General features: G+C 38.0%; 1 protein-coding gene and 1 pseudogene across 1 annotated transcript; both read left to right on the top strand.

Annotated features, from left to right (window-relative positions):
• LOC134205479 (cystathionine gamma-lyase-like) overlaps positions 1 to 22655 on the top strand; it is a 203593-nt pseudogene extending 180938 nt beyond the window's left edge.
• LOC134205478 (cystathionine gamma-lyase) lies at positions 1575 to 22655 on the top strand. The gene is made up of 5 exons (XM_062680753.1): positions 1575 to 1765; positions 20288 to 20438; positions 21133 to 21507; positions 21575 to 21755; positions 21831 to 22655. The coding sequence occupies exons 1-5, from the start codon at positions 1731 to 1733 to the stop codon at positions 22298 to 22300; spliced, it is 1212 nt and encodes a 403-aa protein (XP_062536737.1). The 5' UTR covers positions 1575 to 1730; the 3' UTR covers positions 22301 to 22655.
• Positions 22656 to 23785: the final 1130 nt, after the last annotated feature.

The raw sequence follows: 23785 nt of genomic DNA, 5'->3' as shown, positions 1-23785 counted from the left end.
ACTTCTCATTTCTCACCATTCATTTCGCATTTCTCGCTCCTCACTTCTCTCTTCTCACTTTCCACTTCACATATTTCACTTCGAATTTATCATTTCTCACTTCTCGCTTCTTACTTCTTCTTTTACTTCTCAGTTCACATTTTTCAAAATTTACTTTTCAATTTTTGTTTCTTTTTCTCACTTTTCGTTTCCTTACATCTCACTTCACAATTCTCACTTCACACTTCGAATTTGTCACTTCTCACTTCTTATCTTTAACTTCTTACTTCTCATTTTTGACTTCTTACTTTTCACTTCTCACTTCTCATTTTTCACTTCTCAATTCTTACTTCTCTTCTCGCTTTTTACTTCATACTTCTTACTTCTCACTTTTCACGATTTACTTTTCTCTAAGTAGAAGTGAGAAAAGAAAAACAAAATTCTTTTCTCACTTCACACTTCTCACTTCTTATTTTCCACTTCTCATTTTTCACTTTTCACTTCCGACTTCTCACTTCACAGTTCTCACTTCTCAATTTACTCACTTCTAACTTCTCATTTTTCACTTATTAATTTTTACATTACTTTTACATTACATTACTTTTACCTTTACATTACAGTATGCAAAATTCAAGGTACTTTGAATTTCATCGAGTAAGAAGAAATATCGAGTTACAGAACATCGAGTTAGAGAGAGTTCACTGTATATTCTATCAATTGAAGATTGTTTTGAGTAACAATGAATTTCACACACAAAAAACAGTTATTGGAGACATTCGTTGTATTAAGCGTTTTGTATCAAATCTCGCATGTAAACCAATCAGAAAATGTCATACTTGTTGTTAATCCAGCTCATTGCATTAAGTCGGTTTATTTGGTTTCTATCAATACATCTAAACGACACTCATTGGCTCCCCCTAGATCAAGTATATGCATCGTGTACAGCAATATAACTTTGACCCACACAATCTTCCCGATTCCATTTAGCTTGATGACGGAAAAGGATACAAGTTTGTATGGTGACAATTCTACTTGTATCACCCATTGCTATCCCTATTACCCTTCCATTTGAGTCATGTGATGATTAACACATCCACATAGCATGAAACGTGGATTATGATAGCCTTTGGTCGCATCTTCCCTCATCTGGTATATCGGGACTCGCGACATCATCGGGACTAGATGTGAGCAGCTTATGATGTAGAATGCACCAGTGTTCCTTTTCAAATCAAAAATAAAATACTAATCATTTACTCGTATCGTTGAAGCTATATTTCAACCATGTGTTCCACAACGGCGCGCCAAAATATTTACGCATTTACCGGCTGCTCGTTCTCTCTAAACCAGCCTCAACGTGCCGTCTGTAGCCGCGGCGTCGTTGGCTACCAGCAGCCGTGTATTTAGATTTTTGCAAAATTTCGCATCCACCACAGTTCGCACGCCACGCTGCCGGTCGAGCCGGCGTACTGAACAGCAAGTGAATGATTATAGACTTCGTTTTTGCTCGTCTGAGTTGTTGTGGCTCTCGGAATAATACTCAAACTGTCTCATGGTTGAATTAAATATACTAACGTGGAAACGAATATAAGAATCGATTACCGGTTCGGCTCTATAGCCAGTCGCCGCATTTACCGCGCAGGGAGTAGACGTATTCGCTACTTCGGCACTTACTCCACGTGTATCCTCCTGAGAAAATATTGATCCATATACAGAGAAAAGGACTTTTTAGTGGCACATCAGCGAACATCACCATGTCGAGCGAAAAAATCACCAATGGAATCGAAAGGTGAGTGGGGCTTCTGTAATACGATAGTGAAAGTCTGTGACGGTATTTCGGCGATATTTTCGCAGAAGCGATTGTACATTCAAGTGATTAATGCTCATTTCACACTATTAAAGAATGAATTCACGTGCAGAGCTTCTAAAATAACAAACGATAAATGATAAACGAAATAAAGATAAGTGCTGGATTTAGACAAGGGTTGTTGTACAACAAACTCCTTATATATAAAAACAACAATTTACGTTCATGGGCATGTGCCGAAAATGATAACAGTGATGATGTAGTGAATGAGTGCGATAGCAAAATTAATTTGATAAGCATTTACACCCGACTTTCGGTGTCTGGATTGGTTCAAATTTGACAAGAATGCAAAAGTTTAATCAGTTGTGTTGACTGACGAAAGCATACAATTTCGTCAGCTGAGTGGAAAATTTTACATTCACGAATGATGTCATGGGAATCGGGTTTGCCTCATATCACTTGATTTAAAGTAAACCCCATTCTCTTCTTTGAGAAGTTGCAGCCTTAGATAGTTGTAGGAGTAAAGACGGTGTGAACAATGACTAGCGAATCATGAGCTACCTCGTTCATATTGCCCTCTCAGCTATAGCTGTGATATGGTAGATCGGATGTTTTCCTCATAAAAGCTGTTTGTCAGTCCGACGTTCATATGTCTACAAATTTTCGCAGAACTTTGTTGTAAATCATGCAGACTATATATTATTTTGCAGAAATATTTTATGATATTTTATGAAAAAATAGTTTTCAATAGATCATTCAAACTTTGCAGAACATAAGAACTACCTCCGTAGCAATAGTTAGTGTGTTAGGAAGTAAGATCACATTGATCACAGGCATTGCAGAACTTCCCCGCGTTGCCAAACAAACCAATCTCAATCTTCGTGATACTTATGTTGTTGAGTCGGTAGCCACTTGCAAGTAAGTACTACATCAGCACATCTGCCTAGTTGGGCGGGACATGAAGCAGTCATCTCCATACTTTTGTCTTTCATAGAAATCAAGGATTTCACAAGGCCATTCTGGCATCTCATCAAACATTTACGTCTGTGCCTTTCAGAACATCCAAATCAAAAGACACAGTCAAGACAATAAAAAACATAGTTAAGAAATATTTAAACGGGTACGAATAGTCGTATCAATCAACAACTTGAATTCATTAATTCCGCCAAATCACTGTAATAGTGATTTTATATTTGGAGAGCTTGAAATCATATCTGGCACGAGTTTACTTCATACATTTATACATACGTGGATTATTAGAATTGCAAGCGATAAACAATATGATAATGAGTCGTCATATCAATTGAAGGTTAATTATTAGGTCGACTTCTTCGGCAAGCCTATTACTTATGGCCATTAGCTCATAGTCATTCTCAATCTAGTGCACTAGATGCACTTCCAAAGATATCAATTGAAAGCTTTGGATATCAATCAATGCAAGATTTTTTATATAGTGTGTCAAGCTGATTCTCTATGATCAGTGAAGTCGATAAAATTCCCAACCAGAAACTTCCCCTCGATCCGATTGGGAAAAAATCTGTCACCTCCATCTTGGTTATACCGAGCCTTTTCCGATTATGGTATCTAAGATAGATTTCAGTTGTGTGTGTGTAAAAAAAAAAACATTTAACGATGACGGTGCTTATCTCGTCTGAAGCAAAAAAAGGACCATAGTGTTCCACCACTGATTGCATTTAGGGAGAAGATCTATTTGGAGAGCAATCGTTTATTACTCAGCCACATTTCCCAAAATATTCTAGTTTCAGTAAAATTCTGAATAATAAAGGGCTTGGACGAGAATGGAGGGGCTGATCAGCCATGTAAATCTGAGACGTCGTATTTATTTTTTTCATATTGTTTCCAAACAGTTACCGATATTCTTAATAGCGGAAATTGTGATCGCAACAGCAACAATTCAATCTTCATCATTGGGATCGCTTCCTGGAGCTTTTGAATAATTAAGCATTTCCACAGTTATCAACTGCGAGACTAGCGCAAGCATATTTCAGTTCAAATGTATAACACTGTGTCCTCCGTGGCCCAGGCCCTTTGTTTTGGAATTATCTCATATCAGTTCGTACCTGCTCCTTTGTGTACGACAAAAGCAAATTTACGTGCTTGCGTGGCGCAAGTTGCGCCTTCGCAAATCCGATAATATGAATGGGTCCGATAACGACTGAAATAAACCGTTCTTTATCAGTGTCTACTCATAATCTGTTTGAAGACGGAGAAATTCCCCAAAAAAAAACGGTTGTACTATTTTGCCGATGCTTTAGTCAGTTCGATGACAAATTTTCTATTTGCGCATGACGTCATGAAGAAGCATATTGGCTTAGCAGCATATCACTTGACCCAGATTAATAATAAATCCCACACTTCATTGATAATTAGATATTTCTCGCTTAACTTTTCAAAAGGACCTAAGTAACATTTTTTTCATGAATTAATTTGAATACTGCAATCAATAGCTTACATGTTATTCTGTTGATGGCGCTAGTCAAATTAATTCATGAAAAAAATGTTACTTAGGTCCTTTTGAAAAGTTAAGCGAGATTTCTTTTACTTACTGCAAGTCACGCAGCGTTGGTAGGGTGGAGATCTATTTCTCGTCGTACTTGTTGGAAACAATGTTGAGTAGAGTGCCATTGTACCGCGGATGACAAGCGTTTCGCCCTCCTGGCTTATTCGAATCTAATTGAAAGAGCTTATTAATACAAGATTTAAATCAAATTGATTCAAATTTGTTTCTAAAATGTATTTTTGATATAATCGAACTATAGTTCGGTGATAAAAAAAAACTTAAAATTTGTTTTTACAAAACCCTTCTTTTTTGTGGATTTTGTTTCGTCAATTTGATGAATCATCCCGTTGCATATTTTACATATGAAAGCTTCAATAATCACATTGTTGACGCGATTGCATTATCGCTTTTTAAGTATGCAAATAATCGCAGTTCGAAAAGTTCACAGCAAATATATCACCATATTTGTTGCCGATAACTAACTTTTGAAAAAAGTTATCGGCAAAATATCAATATCAATATTTTGTGACATTTCCTATCACTGCGTCGAAATCAAACAAAATACTTCTCAAATTTAAGATTGCTCACAAAACTAATAACAACTCGTGGGCGAATTGAAACTAGGCTAATTTTGACTTATGCAATAGTTTTAGGAGGACTCTGTGGAAAATAGGCAATGTTTATTGCCGAAAAAGGCCTGTTTTCATGTTCGTTCGCGATGATTCAAGTGTTTACCACACTGGCAGATCGTTTCAATTTCTGCAAATCATCCACGCGTTGCGTTGTTGTTCTGTAGTAGTGCTCTCTATTTTAAACGACTCGTTCGAAGATCGTTGACCCCGCTCACTTCTTCACTGTCGGTCCATTTGACCCAGACCCAGTCTGTATAGGTTGATGAGGGCGGTTATCAACTTGCGTTTTTAAGCGTTGAACTTTTGCTCACTATCGGGGGATAAGTGAAATGAACTTGAACGATAACCTCTAGTCATCAATCTATAGGGGTGAATGGGAGCATAACACGAGGATTGATACTCATAGCCAAATGACCCAGCAATGTTTGATTCGGTGAAGAGTGTCGGCGGGCGACAGATAAGAAAAAGTAGACTTTAGGGCGGATGATAATGTATGGCATTTGGCAAAACAGTATCGACATGAAGTTCCAGTTGGAATGTAGAGCCATCGAAGAAGAAGAAGATACTAAGAATGCAGCGAAAACTTCACCAAAGAAAAAAATTAGGGGAGGGAGAAGGCAATATGCCCTAGCTAAGAAAATACTGCTTTCGTGTCTTAGTTGCAACGATTTTCATAAGTAATTTTACCTCATGTAACATTTGAATAACCTAGCTAGCTGATGCCATATTAAAATTGTAGGAAATGTCAATCATATTGATAATATTCACTAAAAAAAGTGGTGAAATTGGTGCTATGGACAAAGCGTGCAGGCGCGTAGAGCATTGTAGGTTAGTCCCACTAAAGCGTTTTGCCTCGACAAAATGTTTAGATGTTTCATCCAAATGAGCATGAGCATGAGCATGAGCATGATTGACCGCCCACGGTTGCTACTCCGTTATTGCCAGGTCAGCTGTAATTACACAGAGAACCAACAGATGATGTTTGGGACTAACATCATCCTCAATGTGTAAGAACTGGTGACCCAAATATTAGGCAATACCAGCGCCGGCCGTGTCCGAATGCAGGTCAATTAAGGAATGGGTAGGAGCATGTTGACGTGATACTCGCTTTGATGGAAGCCGACGAGTCATCTGCACTTCCACGAGAAATCACTGGGATGTTGGATACATGAGGAAGGTATTGTAGCCGGGTTCGTTTTGGTAAACGGTTTGGCGTGTATAGCGTGTAGTTTGATGAAGTTTAAACAAAAACACAATCGAGCGCGCACTAATGAATCTACTTATCAACCACACATAGCAGAACAAAATATTCCGATGATCGCGCGATCGCTCTGCGTACTAATACAAACACGATAGAACACGCACTAAATTTTATTTGTTAATTAATTTAATTACCCGCACAACGCAGAGCCAAATATCTCAATGACCGCGCAATCGTTCTGCATATTAAAGGAAACAAGATCGGACGCGCACTAATATTTCATTTGCTAATTAATTTATTTATCCATACAAAGCAGATTAAAATATTTCGAAGATCGCATGATCGTTCTGTATTTGTTAATTAATTCACTCATTCGCACAACGTAGAACAAAACATTCTTCGAAATAATCTGAAAATAGAAAAATATTGTGTGAAACAATCACCCTAGTCCTGGTCATAGATGATTGAAACGAATCGTATCCTCATTTTTTATAAAATTCCATTTTTTTGTACGAAGATTGTATTGCGTTTTAACGGATGTGTTTTTTCAAACAAGGGTTAACTGTCGGAAGTAAGCGGTTATAATATAATTTGTAAACAATACAGAATGCTCTAGCACGTAATGTTTATAATAACTAATCCCCACTTTCACTGGAAAGTACTGCAAAACCCGACTTCAATAACTAAAATTCTGAATCAGTTCTTTATCATGACAACTTGCGAAAAATGTTTCTCGCGGTATGCTACATATCGTATATGTATACAGAGAAGATAAGTGAGAGACTTGCTCTTTCTCTTTAGGATTCAATCTCTGATATGGAATTTATAAAGCATATTAATTATACGAAAAAATACATTTTTTTGGAATGAGCACCCTTGTCATTCAAATTTAAAATTGATAAACGCAAACCTCATTGAAAAATCTCGCCCTGCTCAATATGTTGAACTTCTCCAGCATCCAAAAAATATTTTGTCGGAGAAAACTAGAACTTGAACTTAAATAGTTATTTAATTAAAATTTGTCTCATCAACCAAACGCAACACATAGGAAATTTTGTTACACTTGCATCCCACGCAACGGACAAGTAAGGCAAAAAAGTAAGTATTGAGATCTAATGCTACAAAAAACGGAAATTTTGTACCTCGAGTTTGATCCGCGTTAGATTCAAATTACTTTATGAAAAGTTTTTTTTTTAACAAAGAGAATCTGTAGGGCAGCCAAGTTGATCAATATATCATTCATAAGTTGACTATTTTTGCTTAAAATCCACGTTGAATATGCCATTGTGAATATCTATAAGTTGAAATTACTTACCAATTTAGAACTAGCGGCAAAATGCGGTTGTCACGGAATATCTGTCGTGCAACACACGACCACAGATTCATCTAACGAAGGAAACACTTACCATATTGCACTAGATTTAAAGGGTTTCTGTTAATGTGCAGCACCAACATACGTGACCATTCGACGGCCGCAATTCTGTTGGCCGAATTCCAAGCGCTGATAAGGATCTCGTACTGCCAGGATAACCGGAAAACAGGCCTCGACCAGGTAAATCATCGTTGAGATGCGCTTCGTTCAATTTTCTTTGCTTGGCTTAGGACGGGACTCCAGCTTGTCATACGAATTGCGATTGAAACTTCAAATCCTCACTTTTTTTGAGTTGCATGAGGATGGATTATCGAATCAAGAGCCTTCAGAATTCAACTTCATGCAAGGGACTATATTTTATCCGTGAATAAATGACGGTTTTTTGTATAGAGTTTACTCTTTTCCAATAATAGACTTGATTTCACAGTATCTTGCAAATCAGCAGGAAGAAAATTTTAAGTCCTCTGTTTAGATGTTTCATCCAAATATGAGAAAAAGTGTTGTACTGAATCATTCTAAAACGATAATGATTGCAGTCATCATTTGAAAGTTTTTCGTGTGAAAAAAGTGGGAGTATGGAATCAAATGATAATGAAAACAGAATTATCATACAAATACATATAAACCTTACTAACGGCTAACTGATGCAAGCAAAATGTTAGCAGCCACGTTAAATCTTCTGGAATTGGTGGTGGTAGAAATAAAAATGAGTTGAAAAAGCAACGGTAAATATTTCAAGTAAAGATATGATTTTCAAACGATTTAAGCAAAAATGTGAAAAATAGGACTATTTCTTCATCAGAAGTAGGAAAGCAATCATGAGCATGTATTGAGACAGTTATAGATTACTTTTTCATATGTATGCACACAAATTTATAAACATATCAAAAGCTCAATCTTACTCATTTTTATGGAGTGGGCAGTAATTACTTCTTCTAAGCAAATAAACTGTTGGATTGCATGTATGGCATATAGCTTACTTGATTTTTGATACTTGATGGGCTACAGCTCCTCGATGTCTTAGCTAAATGCGAGAAAGGCAGTATCATCACTCGGTGAATTAAGTTGAGGGATTGGGGATCAGTCCCATCTTTGTTGAATTTTCTTTTCATATACAAATGTGCGATTGTGGACAGGATAGTACCCTCATAGTGCGAGTGATCTGTCTTGGCAGTAGTATATTAGGGTGCACTAAGGCTCTCACAGCACAGCACAGTGCGGGTGGTCTGCCTTGTCGATTGAGTGGCAGCGGCGGGAAAGGAGCACTGTAGGACTACCCATTCAAGCCGCTCCTGGTATCCGGCCGTTTAAAGCCTGTCTTCATTCCACCAACCTTACGGATTATTTCCAAATATCTTTTAATCCTCTTTGCTGTAAGAATGCATTAAATCCCCAAGGATGTGAATTTTTCACCTAAAACAAGTCCTCCAAGTATTTTTTTTTTATTTATTTCGTCAACCGACGTAGACTAGTACATATACAATATACATGTTTTTCTTTATTTTCTTAATGCTATAAATACGGTATTGTAGTGTATAAAAATAAACATAGTTTGGTTAAGTAGTGTTTAATTTTGAGATTAAATGTAAATTTAGATGTGTAGGTTTCGAATTGTTACAAAATATTTGTTTAGGTTCTGCCGAGACATTGTAAAGCCAATAGTTTCGCAGTGTTGATTATAGATGGCCATCATCTGACTGAGAGGTCCGAATTTTGCATAATTTGTACAGCAGTGATTAATTAAAAATGTATGTCGATGACGCTGTTGTCGAGATGGTATGTAGAAATTTATTTTGATAAAATGTTTGTTGAATCAATACGCTGCGAAACTATATCGTTAATAAATGAAACCATTGCAGTTTCACGACGCTCTTTCAAAGATTGAATGTTTATAAGCGTGCAGCGTGCCTCATATGATGGAAGTGGGAATGTTGTCCAACCTAATTTACGAAGAGCAAATAATAGAAATTGTTTTTGTACTGATTCTAATCTTTCTTCGTGTGTTATTGAAAATGGAGACCATACAATGCTGCAATATTCCAGTATCGACCTTACATAAGCAATATATAATGTTTTAATTGTGTATGGGTCATGAAAGATATAGCAGTAATGGTCTATGAACGTTAGTTTGGAGTCTAAGATAATTCCTAAATCCCTAACTCTATCGCATTTCTCTACAACCTTGTTTTCGTAATGTAATTGAGAGATTTGATGCTTTTCTTTTTCTGCTGAATGATATAAGGTTACATTTTTTTACATTCAGTTGCAATAGGCTTTTATTGCACCATTCGTAGAATGTGCATATTTCGTTCTGGAATATGTTGAGGTCATTTTTATTCCCTATTTCCAAAAAGAGCTTCATGTCATCTGCATAGATTAACACTTAAAATTGGTTAAGGATGAAGGAAATGTCGTTTACATATATTATGAATAATAGAGGCCCCAAATGAGAGCCCAGGGGGACACCGGAAGTGGCTTGAATGGGTTTTGATCTTTTGTTGTTAAGTCCCGGCTCAATTTCAGTTTTTTTTCAATTTGAATAGAAGCATGGGTATATCTATGCGATCAAATGCTTTACTGAAGTCAGTATAAAGAGCTTCTACATGGTTTCCTTTATCCATTGCATTTAGGGTATAGTCAACAAATTCAAGAAGATTAGTTGAACTTGAACGCCCTTTAAAGAAGCCATGCTGTGCGTCTGTTATTCGGTTTTTCACTTGTTTGAATAATTTTTCGTTTACTATGGCCTCAAAAAGTTTTGGAATGTAAGAGATAATGGCTATTCCACGATAATTACGTATGTCAGATTTTTTTTCCAGATTTGAAAATGGGTATCAAAAATGAGTTTTTCCATATATTTGGGAATTTTCCTGATTCTAGTGACATATTAAATAGCCAAAATAATGGAGTGGTTAGTTCCACTGCTAGGGTTTTCATAAATATAGGAGGGATTCCATCAGGACCAGGACCTTTCGAAGCATCTAAACTACGTAGGGCCTGCAAAATATCATAGATATGAAGTTGATTCACTCCAATATCATTTGAAAAGTCTGGGAAAAATGCAAAATAGTCGCGGTCACGATCATTTTCAGAAAATGTAGAATAGGTTTCCTGGAAAAAATCTGCAAAAAGATTACAGTTCTTTTCCGAGCTATCCCCCGCGTTTTTGTCAAGATGCATAATTGATGGAAAGTTATTAGATTTCAGTTTAGTTTTTACCTAATTAACGAAGTTCTTTGGACAGGACTTTATTTCGTTCTCAGTTTTTGAATTGTAATCTTCCAAAGCGGTATTGATAGCGTAATTCAATTTATCGCATACGTCTAAGTAATATGCTAAATTTTCATTACTGTTATGACTTTTGTAAATTTTGAGTGCCTTTTGCTTGCGATTTCTTAAATTCTTGATTTGCCGATTATACCAAATTGGGTCTTTATTATTGTTATGACGTCGTTTTCGTTTTAGTGGAGTTTCTTGTGAGATTATGTCAGATAACAATCTGTAAAAAGTGTTAACAGATGCTTCGACATTTTCTTCATTTCTTAAAACTATTTGCCAGTTTACACTACTTAACCTACCTCGAATATTTTCATAGTTCGCTAAATTGTATTCAAAGACATCCTCATACTCACAATCGTTGGGTCTTTGTTGTTAATGTATGAATAACGAGTATTCGATTGCAGTGTGGAACGCTTCATTTTTCCACAATGGATTGATAGATTCTGTTACACAGAAATCTTCATAGATATTTGTCAGCAAGAGGTCCAAATAGCAATTTTTTTTTTATATGATTTATATGAACCAAATTATTCAATCCTAAACTTTTAGACTTGTCAAAAATTAATTGCATAGTTTCGTTATCCCCAACGACTAGCAGTAGGATACATTCATTTTCTGAGTTTAGAATAAAGTCAGCATTGCGTTGCTTAAAGTCCCCATAGATGGGAACTTTAACCTCCGGTGGATGTTCTGATAGTATTTGTTCAGCGCACTCAAAAAAAGATTCATAGTTATGCCTACAAGCATGATTAGGTGGGAAATATACCGATGCGATGTATGCATTTCTCCAGCTATATGGGTTTCTACCCAGACATGCTCAAATTTATTGAATTTATTTGTTGTGATGATTTCTGAATTAAAGTTTGCTGAAATAGCTATTAGAACACCACCACCGGACTTTTTCTGAGAAGTTAGAAAACTCCTGTCATCTCTAAATACATTAAAGTTACTTCCAAAAATTTCTTCACTCCTAACGCTTTCATCCCAGCTTGTTTCAGTTGCCAGAATAATCTAAATAGAAGAGCTTAATAAATTTTTAAATATATCCTTCATTTTGGCTGGGCTTTTCATTCGATTGAAATTCTGACAATAAATTAGAACTTCAGTCGAATTCTGTTTCTGCGAAGAAGTTTTTGGAAATATGACGGTCGGTTACAAGAAATCGATCAACACAGCGGTTTGCTGCGTTCAATTGGTAATTTTTCAGTAGAATGTAGGATAGTTGGGAAAAAAACTGTGGATAAAAAATACAAGAATCTTAGAAAGGAGAGAGCAACAAAAAAAGTTATTTTAATTTTATTCATGCAAGTAATTGGCGCATGAAAATAAATGTTAAATCTAATCAAACAGTTTGTTTTTATCAAAATTGATTCAAATGAAAGTACCTTATTAAAAGTAGCCTCACAACTCGAAAATCTTGTCTTCTGATATGATTGTCTATAACAAGATCCCGTCAATCCCGTTCTTTGAAAACACATGCGAATGAAGTTCACGGATATGTTTCCTGATATGTAAACTAGCATTTAAAAACACGAGGACCAAAAAACCGACGGAAATTTTTTCCCAAAATTTTAAACTGCCGTAAACATGATTTTTATTAATTGATCTATCATTTTTTTCTGTGGATGATTTTAAAATATTTACAATTATTTAGAAATACTTTAAATCAACGTTTTGAAAAAAATGATTCAAAAATATGTGGACGGAGGTCTTTCGTAGCTTAGTTGGTTCAAAGCCCAACCTAGCGTACTGAGGGTAATGGGTTTATTGTAATTTCATCAACAGACTACAATTGGCCCTAATGATGTATTAAAATATGATTTAATACTAATGACATAAACGCACATAGTCAAGAAAATATAACATAGGAGCATTGTCAAGATAAAAAATTAAAACAAATAAAATGCAGACTTATCACATACAAATACAATCAACGAAAAAATTTAGAAAATCTACGACGAAGAACATTCCGCGTCAAGTTGAAGTCGAACAAGGAAGAAACTCTATTAAACGTTCTCTGGAGGCCGTGGATTGGAGTTTCTGCACCGTAATTAGTGCGACGAAGGGGGAGCCTCAACATCGAACTGTTCCGTAGCGGTCTTGGTTGAACGTTTATGTTAACTTGTTGTAAAATTCTTCGCAATCTATTCTTCTTTGAAGTACATCAGCTACACATAGGGTTCTACCCACATCCCGGCGGATACGGAGTGGCTCTAAGGATATCAAGCGACAGCGATCCTCGTAGCTAGGAAGATGCAGTGGGTCTCTCCAGTATAGTCTTCGATGCGCAAACCACAGGAAACGCGTTGAATAGATTCAATACGTTCTACGCCGCTGTTGTAATAAAGGCTCCATACTGACGAACAATACTCTAATGTAGAGCGCATTAAAGAACAGTACAGCGATTTCAGACAATAGACGTTCGTGAATTTTTTCGCTGCCAGGGTTCTAGACGCTTTGTCGACAACGTATGAAAGGTGGTGTGAAAATGTGAGTTTTTAGTCTAAAACCACACCCAAATCCTTCTTCCCGTAATGCTGGGTAGACACCTTTACGTGGTGTGTTACGGGGTAAGATCTACCACGGTCACATTGCCAGCTACAGGCAAATCCTGACCCAACGGAAACCTTCCCCAATTCCAATTCCGTAATACTTATGAAATTGTCGGTAAGTCATTAAGTAAATAGTAAACTAATCCTTCCTTCCAACTTCCTAGATGCTTCCCGACCGCAAATAGTAATACTCATGTCCTTGTAATGTTTTTGTTAGATTGGAATCAAGGATTAAACCCCCCTTGATTTCTGATAGCAGTCTGGAAAAGCATTTCAAAAATAACAGGAGTATCATTAAAGTGTCTAATCTTCTAATATTGTGCTAGTGCTTCTATTGTTTATTTTCAGAATTGTCATCACATCTGTCATCGAGGAAAGAAGCTGACGTTATCGTCTACTAATGATGATTTCCTTTTTTTATTTATAGTGAACGTAGTTATTCTGAACACGACGTCAACCATCACTTGCCGAATGGAGCCTTTCATAACTTTTAAATAGCTTCGCTCCCAACGAAAAACTCAATTATATAATATTTGATTACTATTCATACTACTGGAAGCGTTTGGTACGGGAGGTCCACGCTTTCTTCATTTCCCCTCGATTTCATGGTATGGATCGACTTTAAGGGTTTAAAAATTCTGAAGTCGCTCAGTATCTAGAAATCATCTCTGCGGTACATACTGCGTAGTTGGCCTGGCCGTATGAAAAGAAAAATGACGGAATTTAGAAACCGTCATTTTCCAGGATGCTTTCAAGTATTGGCTGCGCAAGTATGAGATTAGATTAGATTAGATAAAACCACACCCAAATCCTTCACGTGATTCACCTGTCGACTGTAGTTCCCAGCAAATGGTAATTGAAGAAAATCGGCTCTTTTTTGCGTGAAAATGTGATAACGGAACATTTTGTCGGATTAACAACCATCCGGTTCGTAGTGCACCAATCAGCGAAAGCATTGATTTGACCTTGGACAGTATGGCAATCAGTAACCGAGCAGAAACGTATCAGCAAATGATAATTGTGGACCCTCAACAGCATGATGGACATCATTGAAGTACATGATAAAAATCAGCGGTCCTGAATGGCTGCCTTGTGGTATACCCGACGTTGCACGAAAGTACGTTGATCGGTTGTCGCCTAATGCGACCGTTAGTTGGCGGTCAGTAAGATACGAGCGAAACCATTTCAAAAGATTCCCACCGATACCTAATCGGTCCAGTTTTGCGATGTCATGATTCAGCGTATCGAAAGCAGCAGAAAGGTCTGTGTAGATCACATCCGTTTGGGCCCGAGTGTTTATACTTTCCGTGATGTACGAGGTTAGACACAGTAGATTCGTAGTTATGGAGCGCCCAATTACAAAGCCATGCTGATCTGTGTTGTTGTGTTGCGTAATCAATGATAACAAGTTCAAATAGCTTTGATACGGCGCATAACGATGTACGGCCCCTGTAGTTATTAACATCGCGCTTGTTACCCTTTTTATACACAGGAAACATTTCGGCTATTTTCCAACAGGAAGGGAATTGAAGAATTGAAAGCTGGAAAATCTTTTGAACTGGAGCCAGTAGCCATTCGATACTTTTTTTTAATAAAAGAGGATGGCACCCGATCCGGACCGGGCTTATATGAACCCTTGAGTTGACATGCGGCTTTAGTAAAAAGTTCAGCACTCACGTCAATGCTAACCAGCTGTCGGTTAGCCAGGCGGACGTTCTCGGCTGCGGAGGTGATGTAGTCGGCGGACAGTAGCTCTTCTTTGAACACACTGGAAAATTTAGCCGAAAAAAGGTTGCAAATGTCCTGTTGCGTGTCAGCAGTATCGTCATTGAGAAACATGGATGAAGGCAATAAAGAGGATTGCGCTGTTCATTTATGAAATTCCAGAAAGTTTTAGGGTGAGTTTTTAGGTGTTGTTGGATCCTTCTTTGATAGCGTCGGAAAAGGAATCGACTTGAGCGCTTTTTACTGATAATTGATACTCACATAGTATCGTTTCAAAGAAAGTGAGTGAAATTTAGTGAACCTTTTTAGAGCAACCTTTTTATTCCTTCTTAACGAGCGAAGTTCGTTAGTCATCCAAGGAGTGCGACTGTCAGACTGGACAATTCTTTTCGGGACATGCCTATCGATGATGTATGCCAAGACATAAGAGAAAGTTTGTGCAGCTGTGTTGAAATCGATCGGATCCAAAATGCGATCCCAATCCAGTTCTGAAAGAACTTCGACAACACTGCGATAGTCGGCCCTTCGAAAATCGTGGGTCACTGCGGCCACAGTGCTAGAAAATTCACGGCCAGCGACGGTAATTACGATAGCTGGATGATGAGCGACAAATTTAATCAAAGGCACTAGTGCCTTGGAGATAATCGGAGCAGTTTCACGAGCGCTTGTAAAACAGAGATCAAGTGAACGACCGTTCTCGTTTACAACTCCATTGATTTTAGATAAGGTAGTCATACTATAATTGTCCATAGTTGTCCAAGTCGGAGCCGTAAAAACCGCTGTGAATTTGTGTCCACGTGATTCCCGCGAAGTTGACGGCTTCATTCGACACCAATTGAAAAAGACTGACCGTGTGTCGTGTGTCGATAAACTTCCTTAAGGGTAGTAGAGTCAAGTGTGCGTCTCGGAGCAGAGTTGACGTCATCTATCATATCACTTATTCCATCAATATAACTTCGTCCATTGATGTGCTCGATGGATCGTCGGATACTGCAGCAGGTCCTGGTCGCCAAAAATTTGCTTCCGATCTGTTGTCGGTGAACTCCCGATAAACTACTCCTCTCGGCCACGTAGAACTCGATTGAGCCTTGGACTTCAGCTCCAGGTTCATACCGACTTTGAACGAGACAAACGACAAAGTATTTATATCTCTTCTTTTAGCGACCAGAATCACTTGAATGTCATCTGAAGCGAGTCGTTTCATGGCGAGAGCGGGAACTTGATCTGTGGACACATCTTTCGCGATACGGGATAAATACAGCCAAAACTTCGGTTGAGTAGGCGGAACAGTAGCTATCCCCATTGACGGAGAAGGAGTGCTTCCAGTTCCAACTTGTAGCGGGGGCTGTGGAATAGGTTCTGCGTTACCGATCCTACTAAACAGCCTCCTGCCCTAGGTAAACCTAGGATGGATGTCGGTGGGCTTAGAACACTTCGGAGTGAATGAGCTAGAATTTATCAGTTTGGCAAAGTTTGTCTTTATTTCGGTATTCAGTTCGTCCATAATCTCCAACTTCAGGCTTTGCATAATATCGTTATGAGAATTCAGCGCATGCATTTGTTCGACCTCATAAGCCGCACGTGTTGTCTTTCGAAAGCGCAAGTCATCCATCAGTTTAGTACACGAATAGCACATCCAGAAAATTTCCTTGTTTTTATAACTTCCTAAAACGCGTCCGCAGCAATACCACAACAACGGGGATGAAAAATGGTTTTACAGAAGCCTTGGCACTCAACTAGGATGTCACCGATCTCATTTGCACAGGAACTGCAGACTAGAGATATTATGTTCAAGGATGCAGACCTTATCGTATGTTGCGCTTGAACTTGCGCACTCCAGACAACCGTACATACAGAAACTATTTTCTCGCCCGTCAATTGTTGATGAATTTTCTCAATTTCCGAATTCACTACGCGTGATTTTCCACTGCACTAGTATACGCCACGTAATCGTTAGCGATAAAGCCAAAATATGCCACTTCCAGACCGTTATTACACGTACTAATTTGCACCCACCATTCGAGCATTTTGATCCATGTGAGATATAAGAAGGATTGAATTCACTGAATCAGCACCTTCTTATATGCAACATTGGTCAGAAAGGCCGGAGCGGTGGGTGCAGTTGACCTCCACAAACGTCAAATCAGAGACTGACCAGCAGGCAAGCTGGCGGCCGTTACCGCTCGCGGAAAACTGGATAGCACTTAAATGTCAAACAAAATTGGTACCTAGTGTTAAGATATTGATCCCTCAAGAAAAAATAAATATTGCAGCAATAATCTAATCATATTATTCCATCCATTTAATAAAACTATCAGCCTCGTGTATAGTAACACTATCAAGCTGACCTTCAACATATCGATGTTGAACTTCAATGATACAGCATAGAAAATGATATTCATCTAAAATTTTGCAGAAATATCATACTTAACTTATGTTAACTAGTACTATTAGTCAATAACTCCAAACTAATAGCTTTGTGAAAGCTGGCAACGTTTTTCGAAAATTTTGGATTTCTGATCCAACGGGTAATCCCGCAGTGACTACTAAGTCAGTGAATTCCCAGAGAAACTTCAAAATAATCGCCCTTATTCGTGTATACATTCGAAAGTTGATGCGCATTCCCGTTTACGCCAGCAGAATCAAATAGAGAAACTGCTCGAACGAATCGCATTCGTTCGAATGTATCGTTCGTCTGTAAACAAGAATAAGATTGAATATATTTTGCCTTCCAAACAACTTTGAAGCATGCGATAGTTCTCTATATCTCTCAGATTTTCTTAGAACTACCTTAACTGATAGTTTCTTGCACACTAAAGCCTCCAAACGAATAAACTTATTTAAACTAAAATCAATGTTTCCAGGACTCAAATTGGAATTTTCTAGATCGTCAACTCTTTTCTCGGCAGTCTCCCAATCTCCCAGACGTGCCTTGTAATTTTCCAAAACACAAACTATTTTCCAGGTCATCTAGACGCGCTTTGTGATTTTCAAATCCACAAATCCTTGTTTGGCGATCTTCTAGATGCGCTTTGTAATTTTTCAAACTACAATTTATTTTTCAGCGGTCTAACAGACGTGCTTTGTGATTTTCTACACTACAAATTATTTTCCAGACGCGCTTTGCAATTTTCCAAACTACAACCACAGATGTGCTTTGTGATTTTATTAACCACTGAAGTACGACGGGATAGTATACAATATGGCCTGAAAACGGTACTAAAGGACAAGACAAATGTGCATTAAAAAAATTCAGCGCCATGTAACTGTTATTCAATTTGATTTTATTTTGATGATCAGCGTACAGGATACAATTCAAAGTAATGTACCTTCGAAAATAAGACGTTCCCTTATTGATATTGATATTGTACAAAAGAACAGCTGAAATTCCAGTCAAAATAGGGGCTGTTTTCATCATCCGTGACGCTTGTTTTCCAATCCTAATTTCACATCGGATGATTGACTTTTAGCGAAAAATAATCTTTTTTATCGCTGGGTTATTTGTACACCAATTTGAACACTAATTGATGCATCAATTAGCACATACGGCTTTGAACTGCAGATTGGGATGAAATGTTTCAGGTTCGTTACGATTGCATAAAGATGTTTCATTTAATTCATTAAGCTTACATGTAAACGAATAACTCTGAATCAACACACAAGGCCATTTACGGTTGCGTTGTGGCGCCTGCCTAGGATGTGGAGGGGTTTGACAATGGGCTCTGTTTATAAAAAGCTGCATGTTTCCACAAGCAGACCCAACCCAACCCACCGAGCACCTGTTCAACAAGGAGGTACGACTCACAACAGGGTCTGTTTCCCATATGGTCAGAGTTCTGCACCAAGCGGCTTTTTAACTGACATATCGTTCATTTCATTTATTTAGTTAACATCTAAACAGATAACACTGAATCAACAATTTGACGCCACAATGCACGGTTCGAGGCCGCATCTCTCCATCCTCGGATACGCCCCACTCTCGCCAAGTCGCCCCACTCTCGCCCACAACTGACATATCGTACTTCGACTAGATAAAGAGAATGTTCCGCATGACAGTCTATGCTGCCTATGCGGGGATCAGTTCAGTTCATCCTTTGAAGGTAAAAAAAGGAAGTAATGTCATCGTTGCCATACTTGGATCCATACCTGTGATAGAAACATGTGAAACCGATCTGCTTGCAACAGGTAGCTTTCGACGGGGAATCGTTTTCCATTATTTCCTATCGAATATTGGCCGGATCGGACTATGGGATCAAAAATTATGGCCAAAATACTATTTTTATACAAATAACACGCTAAGAACATCTTACTCATTTTTTTGTATATCTTATGCCCGTCATAGTGGCCCATACACGGGAGACACATGAAAGCTTTTAAATTTTTAAACATGTTTTTAATCAATTTTTGAAGTAATTCTATTGACGTAATTATGGCGAGAAGCACTACTAAGCAAAAGACAACTGCATTTGATGATTTATTAAGTATTTCGCTGCTTTACAGAATGATTTTCTTAGGTGGTCAATATTGTCCCGATCATCCCTATTCAAATTCGCATATAAAGCAACAGTCTCAACAAATATAGAAACATGCAAAGGATGATGAGTTTCAAACTAACGGTTAAATTCGAACCTATTTTGCGTCCAGTCCGGCCTCTCAAAGATCGTACTAATTGAATTTTCTTTTCTATGGCGGCGGCGAACTAATTGAGGAGTAAAAGTAGTCAGGCCAGCCAGCCAATTGATCAATTATTGTGATCATTTTTCTTGAATACGTAGAACACAATTCCATTAGCATTCACCATTGGGGGCAATTCAATTTGTTTAATAGCACTGGACAAGCAAAACAAGCTGAAGCATTTCGCGAAAAGCATTTGATAATTTAGGAATTATCGCATATTTCTTCTCGAAAAATAAAACAACAATAAGGTCGCCCCGAGTATGATCCTCATCCCGACTAGTGGCCATCGTTATCTATTCTATTTGTGGCGCTCTTCTAACGCTGATAAGGTGACTATTTACTGGTTGTTGCTTAAGCTATCGCACGATTTGGGCGCATTTCAAATCCGCGAGCGCCATTATCACGCCATTGCGATATCTGTAATTGAGTCCTCCAATAAGCTTTTCATCCCTCTATTATCAAATCATTCTCCTATTATCAAGACTTCTATTATCAAGCTTCAAATCTTTAATTGCGTTTTTTTTTTAATTTCTGTATTTTTACAGAGCCGAAGATGGTTTCCGTGCGCAACCAAAGGGTTTCGCTACCAAAGCGATACACGTGGGCCAAGATGCGGAGCAGTGGAAGAGTCGTGCCGTCGTGCCACCAATCAGCATGAGTACGACATTCAAACAATTTGGACCGGCTAAACATTCGGTGAGATAATGATGAACTGAGCGAAATAGTCTTTGACGACAGAAGTGAATTTTGATAGTCAGCGGGTGTGATCTGTTCTTAGCGATGCAAATTAAACGTTGTTTTCTGTAATCTATCGCGCAGTTGTGCGAAGTTGTTTAAAGATCAAGTTAACGGTAATGATTCAGAATAAGGAAGGCCGATACTTTTTTTTTGGAAGATTGTTTTCGGGTGAAGACTTGGAGACGTATCGTAATAAGTATATCTACTAATAATCCTGCTCGGATATATTTTGAGAATTATTCCTAAACATGATTAAATATTTAATGCTTCTTATGTGTTTTCTTGTTCATATTTGCATCTATTTTATGGATGTTGAACGCAAAAAATAGGATCAGTCCAAAATCGAAATGTTTTACTGAAATGAGGCTTGGAATAGAATAAGATCCATCATGACCAGAATTCAAAGCATATGCGTGTAGCTGAATCATTTTAATGTATTCTGTAATGTTGATTAACATCGGTTGTATAGCATACTGGGTAAATCAATATCTTCAAGACCGTTGTAAAATCCTAACTGTTATTTGCGTTTACTCCATTTTACTTCATGATGATCTTCCATCATCTTAATAGGTCTTCGCATTTTAACAAATCTGTCGTCGTCACTATAATGCAAATAAAGCACGTTAATATTAATTTATTAATATACTTCCAGGGATACGAATATGGTCGAAGCGGCAATCCAACGCGCGATGTGCTAGAGAGATGCCTTGCCTCACTGGACAACGGCAAATATGGTTTGACGTTTTCCTCCGGTTTGGGAGTGACGACCACCGTGATCACGATGCTGAAAGCGGGGGATCACATCGTAGCCGGAGATGATCTGTACGGTGGAACCAACCGTCTGTTGCGACAAGTTGCCATGAAAATGAACATTGAAGTCGATTTTGTTGACTGTACCAATCTGGCAAAGATTGAGGCAGCTATTAAGCCAAACACTAAGCTTTTCTGGATTGAGTCGCCAACAAATCCCCTTCTAAAAGTTATCGATATTGAAGCGGTCTGCAAAGTAGCACACAAACACCCAGGGGTAAGGCAGCAAATTTCATGTTCTACTTTCTCACAATTCTTACAATTCAAAATCGAAAACATTTCAGGTTGTGGTTGTGGTGGACAACACATTCCTGTCGGCATATTTACAGAGACCACTTGAATTGGGCGCAGACGTTGTCATGTACTCCTTGACTAAATATATGAATGGCCACTCCGATGTCATTATGGGAGCTGCAGTCATGAATGACGAAGCCCTATATGAGAAGCTCAAATTTCTTCAGAACGGTAAGATTCATTCATACTTTGCTTAATGAAATGTTCGAATTGAGGGAATCATGTTACAAAAGACATTTTTTACAGCTGCCGGCATCGTTCCATCGCCATTCGATTGCTACTTAGTGAACCGCAGCTTGAAGACGCTAGCCATTCGCATGGAAAGGCACAAATCCAACTCCCTGGCCATCGCAAAATACCTAGAAACCAATCCTAAAGTGGAACGTGTGTTGCACCCCGGTCTACTATCTCACCCCCAGCATGAACTTGCAAAGAGACAATGCTACGGACACAGTGGCATTATGTCGTTCTATTTGAAAGGTGGTCTGAATGAATCGACGGTGTTCCTGCAATCGTTGGAAGTGTTCACACTGGCGGAAAGTCTCGGAGGGTACGAAAGTCTCGCCGAAGTGCCTTCAGTCATGACGCATGCATCCGTACCGGCAGAGCAGCGCGCAGAATTGGGCATTACGGATAACTTGATCAGAATTTCAGTTGGTTTGGAAGACGCAGACGATCTGATCGTGGATCTGAAACAAGCCCTCGAGAAAGTTTAAGTTTTTAAAATATATTTGTTGAATTTAAAACAAAAATAAAAAAAATCTTAAAAAGCCTAATCAGATTTTACTCTAGCATACCTCAAAACATTATTCGAATATCGAAATTTTGATTTGAAAAAAAAAATGGCGAGATACGGCGATGAATTACCCTTCTTGGGATATTAAGAAAAACTCACAAACAAGATTCAGGGACAGGGTCATATTGACACGGAAATGTAAATCGCTTCAAAATAAACAAAGTGTAATCGAATTATATACAAAGTTTACATATATTTCAAAAGATAAACCAGCATTATCAAAGACAATAATAAATTCCAGGAATTTCCAAAACATTTTTCAACAATTTTAATAAGTTTTTTATTCCATTTATTTTATTATTCGTTTCTAGTTTTTTCATTACCTTGAATGACTACTCGTAGAGAAATATTTTTGATAACGAATTTGTAACAGCCTAATAAAGATGGAAGGACGTCTCATAAATTCTAGAAGTGGCCAATGTGGTCAGTAATCAAATTCAGAGGAATAATTATCTAATCTATAGGAATTTTTGTGACATATTTTTGTGTAAAAACAGAACTTTACGGGTTTCCCGGCGGCACACAAACAAAAAAAAACAGCATAACAAGATATAACAGGTAACATTGTAGTGTATTACCGCTCACTCAATCTCAGGAGCACAGGTTGCTCCCTCAGAAAATTTTCGGGGAGAAATCACTTTTCGGGAAAGAAAAACAGCCTGGAGAGTGATAACCATTTTTCGCTCACTTCGATTGCCGCCAAACGTTGGTTTGCTCTTTTTCTTTCATATTCGAGTCTTTTCTTGGCATCTTCAATGCAAATGGTAGTAGCCTATTTAGAACAAATAACTTAATGCTTTCATACAGATAGCATTTTTCGCTCACTTCGATTGCCGCCAAACGTTGGTTTGCTCTTTGTCTTTCATATTCGAGTCTTTTCTTGGCATCTTCAATGCAAATGGTAGTAGCCTATTTAGAACAAATAACTTAATGCTTTCATACAGATAGCATGGTGATGTGGCTAGAGTAAGCGCATCCCTACGGCTATTATTGTTACTATTCTGGGTTCGAGTCCCGGCGCGGCCATATAATTTTGTAATTGTTCTGCGATAATTCTAGCGAAAAGTGAGTGAGTAGGCAAAAGTGATGGAACGAAAAAGGATTTTCATCTAATAGACAAGGTTTTCATTTATCATCCAAGGCTAATTGTAGAGGGGTGATGGGTGAAAGATGATCCTCAACATAAACAACGAAAAAAAAAATCTCCCTTGGCCAGAGAAACGCTTGCTTTGGTCTCATTGAAACGAAAAGTTGAAACCCTATTACCAAATCGTTGTCTGTATTTTACTGATATAAAATGCTGGAAAGTGAAAAAGATTTTGACCGGAATAAGGATACATTTAAAGCTATGTCCATTTAGAATCCGGAATAATAAAATCATCTGTATCTCAGTAACGGATTGACG

The sequence above is a fragment of the Armigeres subalbatus genome, chromosome 1 (genome assembly GCF_024139115.2).
Source record: "Armigeres subalbatus isolate Guangzhou_Male chromosome 1, GZ_Asu_2, whole genome shotgun sequence".
NCBI classification, from domain to species: Eukaryota; Metazoa; Arthropoda; class Insecta; order Diptera; family Culicidae; genus Armigeres; species Armigeres subalbatus.
Note: the sequence above shows the minus strand (reverse complement) of the source record. Positions and strands in the feature narration are given on the sequence as shown.

Bases quoted from the DNA above. Each gene is read 5' to 3' on its own strand.
- LOC134205478 (XM_062680753.1), top strand. From the start codon at position 1,731: ATGTCGAGCGAAAAAATCACCAATGGAATCGAAAG. The intron at 20,439-21,132 runs GTGAGATAATGA...ATATACTTCCAG, and splicing joins TTGGACCGGCTAAACATTCG to GGATACGAATATGGTCGAAG. The intron at 21,508-21,574 runs GTAAGGCAGCAA...AAAACATTTCAG, and splicing joins TAGCACACAAACACCCAGGG to GTTGTGGTTGTGGTGGACAA.